Below are 13,311 nucleotides of genomic sequence, written 5' to 3' on the forward strand. Positions count from 1 at the left end.
TACATAATTTTAGCCATTTACAACCAACTGAAATAATTAAATGTACCACAATACATTTTTTATTTACATGTGCTGTCGACCTGTAGAATTAATTTGGTTTTATTATCAGTAAAGGCAAATTTTAACCAGGAATGTGTATACATCATGATGCAGGTCATTTCTTTAATCATGGCTTTACAATACTACCTGTTAAAGGACAGAAACTTCACATCATGACATTTGACTGAGGGAAATTCCACTTGTCAGCTGATGTTATCTGAATGGCATGGTTACAGATGATTACTGTAAAAGGTGTGCCAAAGCAAAACTGAAAGTTACAGAGTGTTAACATCTTGTCAATATGCCACGTCTTCAAATTTTATTAGCCCTTTGAGAAAACATATACTATACCAAGTATTTTATTTCATCATCTCATCTCATCTCATTATCTCTAGCCGCTTTATCCTTCTACAGGGTCGCAGGCAAGCTGGAGCCTATCCCAGCTGACTACGGGCGAGAGGCGGGGTACACCCTGGACAAGTCGCCAGGTCATCACAGGGCTGACACATAGACACAGACAACCATTCACACTCACATTCACACCTACGGTCAATTTAGAGTCACCAGTTAACCTAACCTGCATGTCTTTGGACTGTGGGGGAAACCGGAGCACCCGGAGGAAACCCACGTGGACACGGGGAGAACATGCAAACTCCACACAGAAAGGCCCTCGCCGGCCACGGGGCTCGAACCCAGGACCTTCTTGCTGTGAGGCGACAGCGCTAACCACTACACCACCGTGCCGCCCTTATTTCATCATATGTTTGTATAATAACAAAAGACCTAGCAACTGCTGGCATATAATCTTTCACATCTATTGTAGCTGCGTGCCTCCCAGCTTTTTTGAGAATGCAGGGTTTGATTTGTCCATCATTTGGTCATTTCTGCTTGCCTTAATAATTTGTAAATATTAAGAGTTAATTAATAATGTATAGATGCCCCTCCCAGTGTGGGTATGTTGTATAAAAAATAAAATAGAATAAAAAAAATAATTTGTACTTTGCATAATAAGCAACAGCACCAAAGTTAAAGTTCAGAAAATATAGCATGTGTTGTTAACAATCCTTTTTACACCAACAATCAACAAGTAAGCTAGTAACAAGCAATCTTTATTATATTTTAAGAATCAACAGTACAATTTTATGTTGTTTTCTATGTTTTATCCAATATACTGTATGATTAGAAATAATTACCAACATGGGGGGGGGGGGGGGGAATCAGACTAACATCTTTGTGCTAAGATATTATAAAACTATAAAGACAAACACATACAGTACTTATTAATATAGCTTGTGGAAAATTGTCAAGACATATGTGATTTATTTTTAATCATACTGAATGTTCAATCTATTACACAATATTATTCAGTTATAAGCTGGGCCAATATAAATGTTAAAGAACTTGAAAAAAGGCTAAAGATAATGTTGGGCCACTTGGACTTATAATATACCCAGGTTTTAGTAGCCTATTTTCTCCAGGTTGGAATGGATGTTTGGCGAGGTGCTACACCATTTATGCAAGGTGTATAGTATGAGCTTGTTTGTAGGCATTCAGCAGTGATCTTTAAGCAAGAAAAGCAGAATTCAATCTGGCATCGATTACATATAATATTCTTGCACCCTGTTGTGTCATGCTCCACCAGGTTTCCACATGTAGGACAAGCTCGCAATGAAGGGCATTTTAGGTTTTGAACCTCAGGAAGGATCGTATCAGCACATTTTAACAGCTTCTCAAGTGTGTGGTTAACACAGCCACTGTTGTCACACTTCTCCGAGCGAGGTGCTGGCCCTTTCCAGGTCTTCAGACACTGCCAGCAGAACTCAAACCTCTTACCAGTAGCTGCTGTACAGATGATGCAGTGTACACACAGATTGGTCAAATTCTGCCTCTCTACATATGATTTGCAACCTGGACACTTAAAAAGAAAAAGACAGATATATATAATTAGCATAACATATCTCTTTAATTATTTAGATTGCTGGAGGGAGATCAGGATAGACATTTGAGCAGGTCAACTAGCAAAAACTAGCAAATGTGATTTATTAACATTAAACTTCAGTTTAATCTGAGCACCTGCCAATCTCTGATCACCTACCAAACATTATGCAAAGACAAACAAATAACTGACTTCATACCCTAAAAATAAATTAAAAGTTAGGAGAAAAACATTGCCAAATTTCATCTTCTCCCACCTAACTTACTTCCTATGGTATCTCAATTTCACCATCCCCTTCACAGTAACCCTTGAACTCTATTCCTACTTTTCTTCACCTTCCAGCCTTACAGTTTCATAATTCATGCCACTATCAATTGAAGCCTTAGTTTCCACTCAATTTTATTACTGTATCGCACTGTACTTCCTTTTGCAAATACTTACTTGGTTGAATTCACAATACTTAGCTGCGGCCAGTACAGCCATAGTCTCCTCAAAGTTGCTCTGCTCCTCTTGAGTCAGTAAAGCAATTCTCCGCACTTCCATGTACGTCCACTCAGCCTCACACCTCTTTGTATTTGTTCCATCTTTTATTGCTGGACAGAAGAACTTGTACTGGCCCTGAATTCATAAAACTAAGCTATAACCAGGCACGTAAAATATCTATTGATAATGATAGTATATTTTATTTGTCCATTACAAATAAATTAAATAAATTATTAATTTATTCATTTTAGTCACTAGTTTATGCCAGTCAGGGTCACAGTGGATTGGGATTCTATCCTGGAATTGCTGTTCATGATATGGGAATACACCCTGGACAGGACACTAGTCCATTGGAATGCATCCATATGCAATTCCCACACTCATTCACACCTAGTGACAATTTAGAATAGCCAGACAAGTAAACTGTTTGTTTTCAGGAGATGGCTGGAAACTGGAGGAAATTCATGCAGACAGAGGAATAATATGTAAAACTCTGCATGTATAATTGTCATTTATGTACAGAATTAAAGACTGGAAAAAAGAGATTTTTTTCCTTATCTTGAACTGCACAGTTTTGATGAGTCTGTGCTCATGATAGCCTGAGACACTTGTCCTTAGCTAATAGGAGTGGAACCTGATGTGCTCTTTTGCTGTTGTAGTCCATCTACCTCAAGATTAAATGTTTTGTGCATGCTGAGATGCTTTTCTGCTCACCTTGGTTGTAAAGAGTGATTATTTGAGTTACTTTAGCCTTCCTGTCAGCTCAGACTTGTCTGCTCATTCTCCTCTGATGTCGCTCATCAACATGTTTCAGCCTGCAGACCTTCCCCACATTGGATGGTTTTTTTTTGTTGTTGTTTTGGTTTTTTGCACCATTCTGTGTAAACTCTGCTGTGTGTGATAATCCAAGGAGATCAGCAGTTTCTCAAACCAGCCCACTGGGTACCAACACCAACATCCACACCATAATCAAAGATACAGAGTTCACTTTTTCCCTTATTCTGATGTATGATGTGAAAATTGCCTGAAGCTCTTGACCTGCATCTGCATGATTTTATGCACTATGCTGCTGCCACATGATTGAATGGTTGGATAACTGCATAAATGAGCAGGTGTACAGGTGCAGTTCTTACCAAAAGTGAAATTCTGTAGTTCCGAGGTAAATAATTATACATGCAGTCTTTCACATGTTCTTCTTGCATGGATTTCCTTCAGTTTCTCCAATTTCCAACCATCTTCGAAAAACATGCTGTTTACTCGATTGGCTCCTCTAAATTGCCATTAAGTGTGAATGAATGTGTGCATTGCAATGGCCTGATGTTCCTATATATAGGAATGACTAATTTAATAGCCCACCTCATCCAGTAGACTGCGGCAATAGGCTGTGAGAGATTCTGGTGAGACAACGTGTCCACAGGACATCTCTAGTCTCTGTATGGTGGGATCATCATCAAGGGCTGAGGAGGACACATAAAAGCTTATTGAAGATGGTGCTAATAGATAGATAATTAACAAATCCATCACACACACACTTATTTTTACTTATTTTTATTTTTTACTTAAGAGAATATGCTAATGCATCGACTTGATTTTTGATGGCTTGACCATACGACGACCATGTACCACCACAGTTAACTTGATCATAAGCGCAAGGCAATATGTCTCATAAAAACTTGACCACCGGACAAAAAATAATTGTATCTTTATTTATATAAGATAAATGGGCTTTTATCCAGCACTGATTTTTAATTTAATTTTTTTTTTAAATATAACATGGGATTATTTACTAACACTTTTTATGGAAAATATTGATGTTTTATATAAAACTAGTTAAAACAGTTTTATTAGTCCACCAACTTGTTGGACAATTGACAGTTTCTGTCATGTAAGGGTGATAAACGGATGTAAGTGCAGGGAGTGTTTTATTAAAAACATGTGAGCAAACAGATCCAAAATGTCGACAAAGGCAAAGTTGAAAGACAGGCAATGGTCGCGTGAGGCACAGACAGGATATCAGAGGTAATACAATACTCACAGTCCAAAAACATAATCAGGGTCAAAACCAGAAAAGTGATCCAAAATACAAGGCTTTCGCAAAGTCTGTGTGTTACTGGGAGTCATTATATGTATGTGCTGTGATTGCGCTCTAATCAGAAACAGGTGTATGCTAATTACTCCTAATGGCGCGCGTGCACGTTGCAGTCTGTGGCACGCACTGCATGCTTCAAGCTCCAAAGCACGTGGATGTGAAAGATATAACCGGACAACTGTTTGATATATCACGTCCGATATTCGATCATAACTATGTAGTAATGATGTAAAGTGAAAGCGCTGGTTCACTGCTGTCCCCCAGGCACCCAGCAGAGTCACACCATAATAAATGTGTTGGTTCTGGCGCATGGCATGCAGTGTCAAAGAAAGGAATAAACATGTATTCATAACTGCAGTGAGTATCTTATTATTGGTATGACTCAGTGTTGTAGTTGAGTCACTAAACCTCGAGTCTGAGTCCAGTCTCGAGTCCCCAGTGTTCAAGTCTGAGTCAAGTCCAAGTCATTAAAAAGAATTTTGAGTCGAGTCTGAGTCAAGTCCACTATTGATCCGAGTTGAGTCCGAATCGAATCCAACACTCCAACCACATCTAGACAGTGGCTATTTTAGTGCCATTAACATTAGTTTGTTCCTGAACATGACATTTGAACAGGTGAATGTGCGTTATCTTTATCAGGGAATGCGAAGGACTGTGTCAGAGATGATTGGGAGATGGATGTAAGTGCAGAAGGTGTGTTTATTAATACAAGTGAAGACAGGTAAACAATCCAGGGGTGGGTTTCCCAAAAGCCTCTTAAAGCCAAAAGTGTCTTTAATTACCTCCGAAGATCCATCATCAAGCTAACATGGTTTTACTGAACAATATCATAGCCAAAGTAGTCGTTTAGGTTGCTTGGAATTTATGAAAGACCCGGACTACTCGTTCAAAACAAAGAGCGACTCACAGCCGAAAACACAGACTGCGCATGCGCCTCCGAGGGACTCACAGTCACTGGGGGAAACTGGTGTTGAACGTGCTGCCAGTGTTCAATTATTTTTCTTGTACATTGCAAGTGCATTGAGTTAATTATTAAATAAATATACGAAAATCATTATGAATATATTTCAATATGGTCTGGACTCATGTATGGATATCAGAATGTCACATTGATTTCACTACATTTTCATCAAATTTAACTACATTAGGTGAGTGATTATCTAATTTAGTGTCATAAATGAGACAAATTTCTCGACCTCTAATGTTGTGTGTGTGTGTGTGTGTGTGTGTGTGTGTGTGTGTGTGTGTGTGTGTGTGTGTGTGTGTGTGTGTGTGAGAGAGAGAGAGCATGTGCAAGAGAGGTTTTGATCTGTGTGTACCTAAGGAGGTTGAATTTTATATATATACTCAATAATTCACAAAGTAAGTATGTTTTCACAGTTTTTATATCCACGTGCTGATTGCGCCTTAATCCTGTGCAGGTGCAAGTCATCTGTGGCACGCGCGAGAGAGTCTATCTGATGCACACACCAAGGCATGCAGGTGTGACACTCTTGCACGAAATTAGTATAAAAATTAATGTAGATATAAATATCTTATGCCAAATTATTATGGCATGTTACAAAAAATAAAGAAAAACTCAGAGTCCTCATCTTCAATTTCCGAGTCCTAATGCAATTCATGCATAAGTCCTAGTCCAAGTCCGAGTCAACAGTGCTCAAGTCCAAGTTGAGTCATGAGTCCTTAAAATTAGGACACGAGTCCGAGTCCTGGACTCAAGTACTACAAGCCTGGTATGACTGCCGTAAGTCAAGGCAACGATTTATTGACGTGAAATGTGTGGATTGAACTGTCTCTGAAGGCAGATCTTGCCGCTGGAAGAGTGACTAGCTACTTATGTGTTTTTCTGTGGCTAACCATACCAATGTGAGACAGACAAATACGCCAGCAGTTGCCACATTTTCATTGTGCCACCGTGGCTCCAGTAGATTGTGACTGGATGCGACTCTTTCAATGCCGATGTTTATCCTTCTGTTGGATGTGGTTTTCCTCAAAGGCAGACAGTCCCTTAGCACAGAGTTTATGCCATATAGTTCTGTTTTCAGCTGAAGCCTCCCATATATCTGGATTTATGGTGCAAGATTTCAAACTTGCTTTTAAAATGTCTTTATATCTTTTCCTTTGTCCGCCCCTGTTTCTCTGGCCCTCCTTCATCATCCATCCATCCATCATCTGTAACCGCTTATCCTGTGAACGGTTGCAGGCAAGCTAGAGCCTATCCCAGCTGACTATGGGCGAGAGGCGGGATATACCCTGGACAAGTCACCAGGTCATCACAGGGCTGACAGATAGAGACAAATAACCATTCACACTTTCATTCACACCTATGGTCAATTTAGAGCCACCAATTAGCCTAACCTACATGCCTTTGGACTGTGGGGGAAACCAGAGCACCCATGCCCCTTTTCCACCAAAGCAGTTCCAGGGCTGGTTCGGGGCCAGTGCTTGGACTGTGGGGGAAACCAGAGCACCCAGAGGAAACCCATGCAGACACGGGGAGAACATGCAAACTCCACACAGAAAGGCCCCCGTTGGCCACTGGGCTTGAACCCAGAACCTTCTTGCTGTGAGGCAACAGTGCTAACCACTACACCACCGTGCTGCCCGGCCCTCCTTCAATTCACCAAAAAGAAGAAGTTTTGGGATTCGCATGTCTTCTATGCAGACAGAGTGTCCTGCCCACCTGAGCTGAAATTGGATAATATGGTATTCTATGCCCTGTATTTTACAGTGCTCAAGTACTTCTGTGTCAGGAATTTTATCCTTCTAGTTGACCTTTGCTATCTTCCTGAGACATCTAAGATGGAATTGATCCAGTTTCTGAGTTTCAGGCATCTATAAGGGGTCCAGGAATCACTGCTGCAGAGCAAGGTGGAGAGCATGACAGCTCAATAAACATGGATCTTAGTTGAGAATCTGATGCCATGATCGCTCCACAGCCGCTGTGGCAGTTTGCCAAAGGCAGTGCTTGCCTTACCCAATCTAGCTGAGATCTCATCATCAATCGTTGCATTCTGTGACAATATGCCACCTAAGTAGCAAAATTTATCAACCACTTCCAGAGCTGTTCCCTCAGTGGTCACAGTAGGTGGGGTGTAGGCCGAGGCAGCTCTTGGCTGCAGCATGAGTTCTGTCTTTTTTAGACTAATAGTTAAGCCGAAGCGCCTGATGGCAGTTGCAGATCTGTCTATGATACTCTGGATGTTAGCTTCTGTGTGGGCAATGAACGCACAATCATCAGCAAACAGTAGTTCTTGCACAAGGAATTCGGACACCCATGTGACAGCCTTTAGACCCTGAAGACTGAACAGGTTACCTGTCTGGAAGTGGATGAAGACACCCTTAGTACAGTTGTGGAATGTGTCATACAGCATCAATGAAAGGACGATGATAAATAAGAGTGGGGTCATAACACAACCGTTTTGTGCCATTAGTGACTGAGAATGGTTCTGACATACCAGAGTTTTCTTGTACTCAAGCCTTCATTCCCTCATGGAAAGAGTGTATGATGCTGATAATCTTTGCTAGACAACTGGTCTTGCATAGAAATTTCCATAGGCTATCTCTGCTGACTGAGTCGAATGCCTTTGTTAGGCCAACAAAAACCATGTACAGATCCATGTTCTATTTTCAGCATTTCTCCTCTATTTGTCGTATGGTAAATATCATGTCCACAGTACCTCTCCCTGGTCAAAAACCACACTGGCTTTCAGGGATTATGTCCTTGGCGATACTGGACATTAGCCTGTTCAGGATAATGTGTGAAAGTATCTTCCTGGCAATTGACAACAGGTATATTTCTCTATAATTGTCACACTGAGCTTGGTTGCCTTTCCATTTGTACAGCAGCACTATTATGGCATCTTTGAAGTCCTGTGGGACTTGTCCCTCATCTCATATGATTTGGAACATGCATGTTAGAAGTTGCTTAAGCTTTTCTCCTCCATCACAGAAGACCTCAGGGGCAATGCCATCATTCCTGGGGAAATCTGTGAGACTGTGGACCATAGTTCATATGATCTGCTAGGGTTGTTTGCTACTTCCTTGTGTCTGAAGGGGATAATAGGGCCTTTCAGTTTGCCAACATCCACTTTCTTGTGAATGACTGCTTGTATCCTATATATAGGATTTTTCTGCTGGAGCTTCATCTTGCTTCTGACTAGGTTGTGGTCCAAGCACTGTATAGAACTTCTGATGGCCTTGGTGTGGGTCACATCATGCCAGTTGCACTGCTGTATGATGACATAGTCCAACAAATGCCAGTGCTTTGATCTCGGATGCATCCAAGTAGGCTTGTGGTAATTGACCTGCTGGAAAATGGTCTTCATGATCACCAGTTCATTTGCTGAACATATCGTGAGTAGAAGAGTGACGTTTGAATTCTCGTTTCTGACACTGTGGTGGCCAATCACTTTAATAATAATAATAATTTATTTCTATGTGCATTCCATAAGAATCTCAATGCCCTTACAATAATATATGTAAAATAACAATAACAAATAATTAAATATCTAATGTCCATAAAAACTCACTTACATAAAAACATTATCAAAGAGAAAAAAAATCAAGACTTAAAAGTTCAAAAATCAAAACTAAAAGGATGAGATATGTAAATCGAAAAGATAAGTCTTAAGTCCTTTTTTAAAGTCATTAATGTCAGTTGATTCTTTTAAGGCCTTTGGAAGTTGATTCCACAATCTCGGTGCACATGAAGCGAACGCACGCTTTCCATAAGTATCGGTTCTGTAACATGGTGTAGAAAGAACGATGATGTTATTACTGTTAGAGCGTAGTGACCGTAGTGGGTTCTTCACCACCAGTAGATCACTGAGGTATGATGGCGCCAATCCATTGAGTACTTTGAAGGTCATCAACAAGATCTTGAATATTATTCTCTTCTTCACTGTCAGCCAATGAAGTGAGCATAAGACAGGTGTGATGTGGTCATATTTCTTCTTCAAAGTGACCATCTTTGCAGCTGCATTTTGGATGCGCTGCAATTTAGACAAGTCCTTGTCGGGGAGACCATAAACAAACTGTTGCAATAGTCCAGCTTGGATGTTATGAATGCATGTACAAGCTTTTCCGTGGCGGCAGTATCAAGATATTTTCTAATCTGACCAATACGTCTGAGAGAATGTGAAGCGGATTTACATATATTACTGATCTGGGAAGACGTCTTAAGATGGTGATCAAAGATGACCCCAAGATCACACGCTTCAGATATTGGCTCCTTCACAGATTCACCAACGGTGACATACTGGATGGCATCAACTGCAAGATACTGTGACTGAAAATGCAAAACCTCTGTTTTTGTTGTATTGCACAGCAGCTTATTGCACTTCATCCATTGAACAATGTTGCTAGCACAATATTCAAGAGCTTCGATGCTGGTAGATCTTTCAGAGCTCTGTGTGACCAAGTACAGCTGTGTGTCATCAGCATAAATCATGGTCTGTAAATTATGTGCATTTACAATATCCTCCAATGGAGAGACATATAAAGAAAACAATAAAGGGCCAAGCACAGACCCCTGCGGGACACCATACATCAAAAAAGATGGTGCCGATGGAGTTCCATTGATGACAACAGATTGACTTCGGTTAGACAAGTAAGAACAGAACCATTTAAGTACAGTACCATTCAAACCAAAGTGAAATTTCAATCTTTCAATCAAAATAATGTGATTTATGGTGTCAAAAGCGGATGAGAGATCGAGTAAGACCAGAATGACCTCCTTATGCTGATCAAGTGCTAAGTTAATGTCATTATATACACGAAGTAAAGCAGTTTCAGTACTATGGTGAGGACGGTAGGCAGACTGCATCTTTGAGAGGAGACTGTTCACAAGCAAATGATCATTAAGTTGTGTCGCCACAACACGCTCAATAGTCTTAGAGAGAAACGACAAGTTGGAGACTGGTCGATAATTCTTGAGATCCTCAGGATTGAGAGAGGCTTTCTTAAGTAGTGGAGTAATTAGAGCATGTTTAAGGCTTGATGGAAATTCTCCTTGCTGTAATGACATATTGATGATTTTAGTAATGGGTGATAACAGCTTACTGATAAATTCCTTTAGCAGTGTGAATGGAAGTGGATCCAAACAGCAAGACTTAGATGGCGATCCCATAATTATTCTGTTGACATCATCAATGGATACTGAAGTAAACTCAGAGAAACTGCACAGTGATTGCTCTTCCACGATAGCACGATTGACAGATTTTGATGGCATATCATTAATGTCATTGTGAAAAGCAACAATTTTTCCAGAAAAATATTCACTGAACCTCTGGGCAAGCTCAAGTGATGATGTATGAGTAGGAAGTGGCACAGAAGACTTTACTTTGAACAACTCGTCGATGAATTTGAACAATTGCTTCTGATTAAAACCTGATATTTTATCACGGTAATAATTACTCTTGTGCTTCTCAACAGCTGAATAATACTGGCCAGCAACATCATTATAGATCTGCCTGTGAATTTCTAGGCCTGAATTCTGCCATTTCCTTTCGCAGCGACGCTTCTTAACTTTAAGATTACATAGTTCTTCAGAGAACCAAGGTGAATGTGGTCTTACTGTAATAATACGTTCACATATTGGAGCATGTCTATCAAGAAGATTGCTCAAACTGGTGTTGTACTCAGTAACAAGCGAAGCGACATCAGATGGATTGATGTTAAATAATGGCAATGTAGACAACTCTTTACCAAAGCAGTCCAGGTCGATCTGTTTAATTCTCCTATGCACACTCTGGACTTTAAATGATGCAGGTCTTGGAAAATCAAGATTACAAGTCAGTGTGGCATGATCAAATGGTAGTTCCATGCAAGCATGAAGATTCGATATCAGATCAGAGCCAGACTGGGTAATAACCAGATAACAAACTGCATAGTTGTGCCCAATTCTTGCATTAAAATCACCAAGTACAATAAGTATGTCCTTCCTTGGGGTTGATTGGAGGACTCTGACTAGGTCTTTATAGAACTTCTCTTTGGCCTTGTATGAATTAGTCATGGTTGGGGCATAAGCACTGATGATGGTGGCACACTGGCTGTTTGATAATGTTAGGCAGAGCTTCATCAGTCTGTCACCCAAGCCAGTGGGTAGTTCCTCAAGATGATCTGTGAGAGATGTCTTAATAGCAAATCTGACTCGAGCTTTGTGCTTTTCACCATCAGGCCTACCACTCCAGTCGAGTGTGTAGCTGGAACCAGCCTCTACCAAGTGGGCTTCTCTAGTAAAGTGAGTTTTGCTTAGGGCAGCAATATCAGTCTTATTTCTTGCTAACTTGTGTGATAATGGCTGTCCTGTGCTCCAAGGTCTGACCATTATCTTGCAATGTCCTAATGTTCCAGGATCCAAAAACCAGATTTTTCCATCTGAACTTAATCTTTCTGTTTCTACCGTAGAATGGATGACCATCCTGCAGCAGCCAGCAGGCAGGTCATAATAGGTAAGCTCTGTTTAGAGAACCTTTTCTACCTCTTTCTCCAAGTGGAGAGAGCAGTGCCATCCCTAAATAGGGCTGCTGTCACATCTGAGTAGGATATGAACTTTGCTGTTGCCTATGGAGCAAAGAATGACCATCACACACAGACCGCCATGTGTATGGGTTTGGGGCTAGAGGCTTCCAGTGTCCCCACCTGCCCCTGTTGCCTCTCCCCCAATCGCCACAGGACTTATATCACACCAATTAATCAGTCTTAGTTAATCAGTCCTCAGTCTTCGTTCATGTACCAGCATGAAAGATTGGATTAATGTAAGGCAAGCTTATGCTTGTCCTGACCCACACTCTCTTCCCGTGGCCTTCCTGTGGAAGCAGGAACGGGGACCATAGCATGCATCCTGGCAGGTCAGGGCAAAGCAGACTGACCAGAACCTCGGTATATTGGGGTCCGCTCTTGCAGGTCGAAGTGACCACAGCTGTCTGCAGGTGCTGCGCAGTACCAGCCATACTGGTACTGTCTTCACCAGAGCCCCGTTGGTCAGCAGCGTTTCAGGGTGACCCGTGACATCCTTCATGGCTACCGAAGCCCGTGAGACATGACCAGACTCACACCATACTTCTCCTGTCATGGCAGGCCCCTACTTTGTCCTGTTTCCATCTCTCATGACATAGTGTCCATGTTGTGTCGCAAAATACACTACACAATTCAATGGTTATCATATGCTATAATATTATATTCAGGTTGATTTTGTACACTTGCAAATATTTTGTTTATACACTCATCAGGTGTTCTGCTTTTAGGCAGTGCCTGGATATATATATATATATATATATATATATATATATATATATATATATATATATATATATATATATATATATATATATATATATATTGTACTCTGTGTGTGTGTGTGTGTGTGTGTGTGTGTGTGTGTGTGTGTGTGTAGGAAACAGGAAAATGGTTCCCTTGTCTCCGTTATACCTTAAGAAAAGCTTCAAACTACATGTATATAGCATCCCAGGACTGACAAACATTAGGTGTGTGCTTATATTTTCTAATTGAATTAATCTAATAGGAGATGACTAACTCTAACAAGTTATATGCCTGAAGCGGAAACGAAAACTTGCGCATATATTTGTCTATAACTTTTAACTCAAATACCCAAATAACATAATGATGATCATGAATAAATAAGAAATAATGATAGTATCGTCTACTTACTAATGTCATCCGGTCGATTAACAAATTTCAGGGGGAATTCGCACTTTTTTTGCTCGGTCATTGTCAGATCAGTTCCTGAAGTTCTGCTGCC

At 40.6% G+C, this 13,311-nt stretch overlaps 1 protein-coding gene across 1 annotated transcript; it reads right to left on the reverse strand.

Annotated features, from left to right (window-relative positions):
- Positions 1 to 1,172: 1,172 nt before the first annotated feature.
- Positions 1,173 to 13,311, reverse strand: LOC132881801 (probable E3 ubiquitin-protein ligase RNF144A-A). The gene is made up of 4 exons (XM_060914755.1): positions 13,221 to 13,311; positions 3,815 to 3,915; positions 2,417 to 2,593; positions 1,173 to 1,954 (listed from the first exon to the last, which is right to left on the reverse strand). The coding sequence occupies exons 1-4, from the start codon at positions 13,279 to 13,281 to the stop codon at positions 1,505 to 1,507; spliced, it is 789 nt and encodes a 262-aa protein (XP_060770738.1). The 5' UTR covers positions 13,282 to 13,311; the 3' UTR covers positions 1,173 to 1,504.

Source organism: Neoarius graeffei, chromosome 1, assembly GCF_027579695.1.
Source record: "Neoarius graeffei isolate fNeoGra1 chromosome 1, fNeoGra1.pri, whole genome shotgun sequence".
Classification (NCBI taxonomy): Eukaryota; Metazoa; Chordata; class Actinopteri; order Siluriformes; family Ariidae; genus Neoarius; species Neoarius graeffei.

Coding starts and splice junctions, on each gene's coding strand:
- LOC132881801 (XM_060914755.1), bottom strand. CDS start 13,281: ATGACCGAGCAAAAAAAGTGCGAATTCCCCCTGAAATTTGTTAATCGA. Junction 3,916..13,220: donor TAATCGACCGGATGACATTA/GTAAGTAGACGA, acceptor TGTCCTCCTCAG/CCCTTGATGATGATCCCACC. Junction 1,955..2,416: donor AGTATTGTGAATTCAACCAA/GTAAGTATTTGC, acceptor TTTCTTTTTAAG/TGTCCAGGTTGCAAATCATA.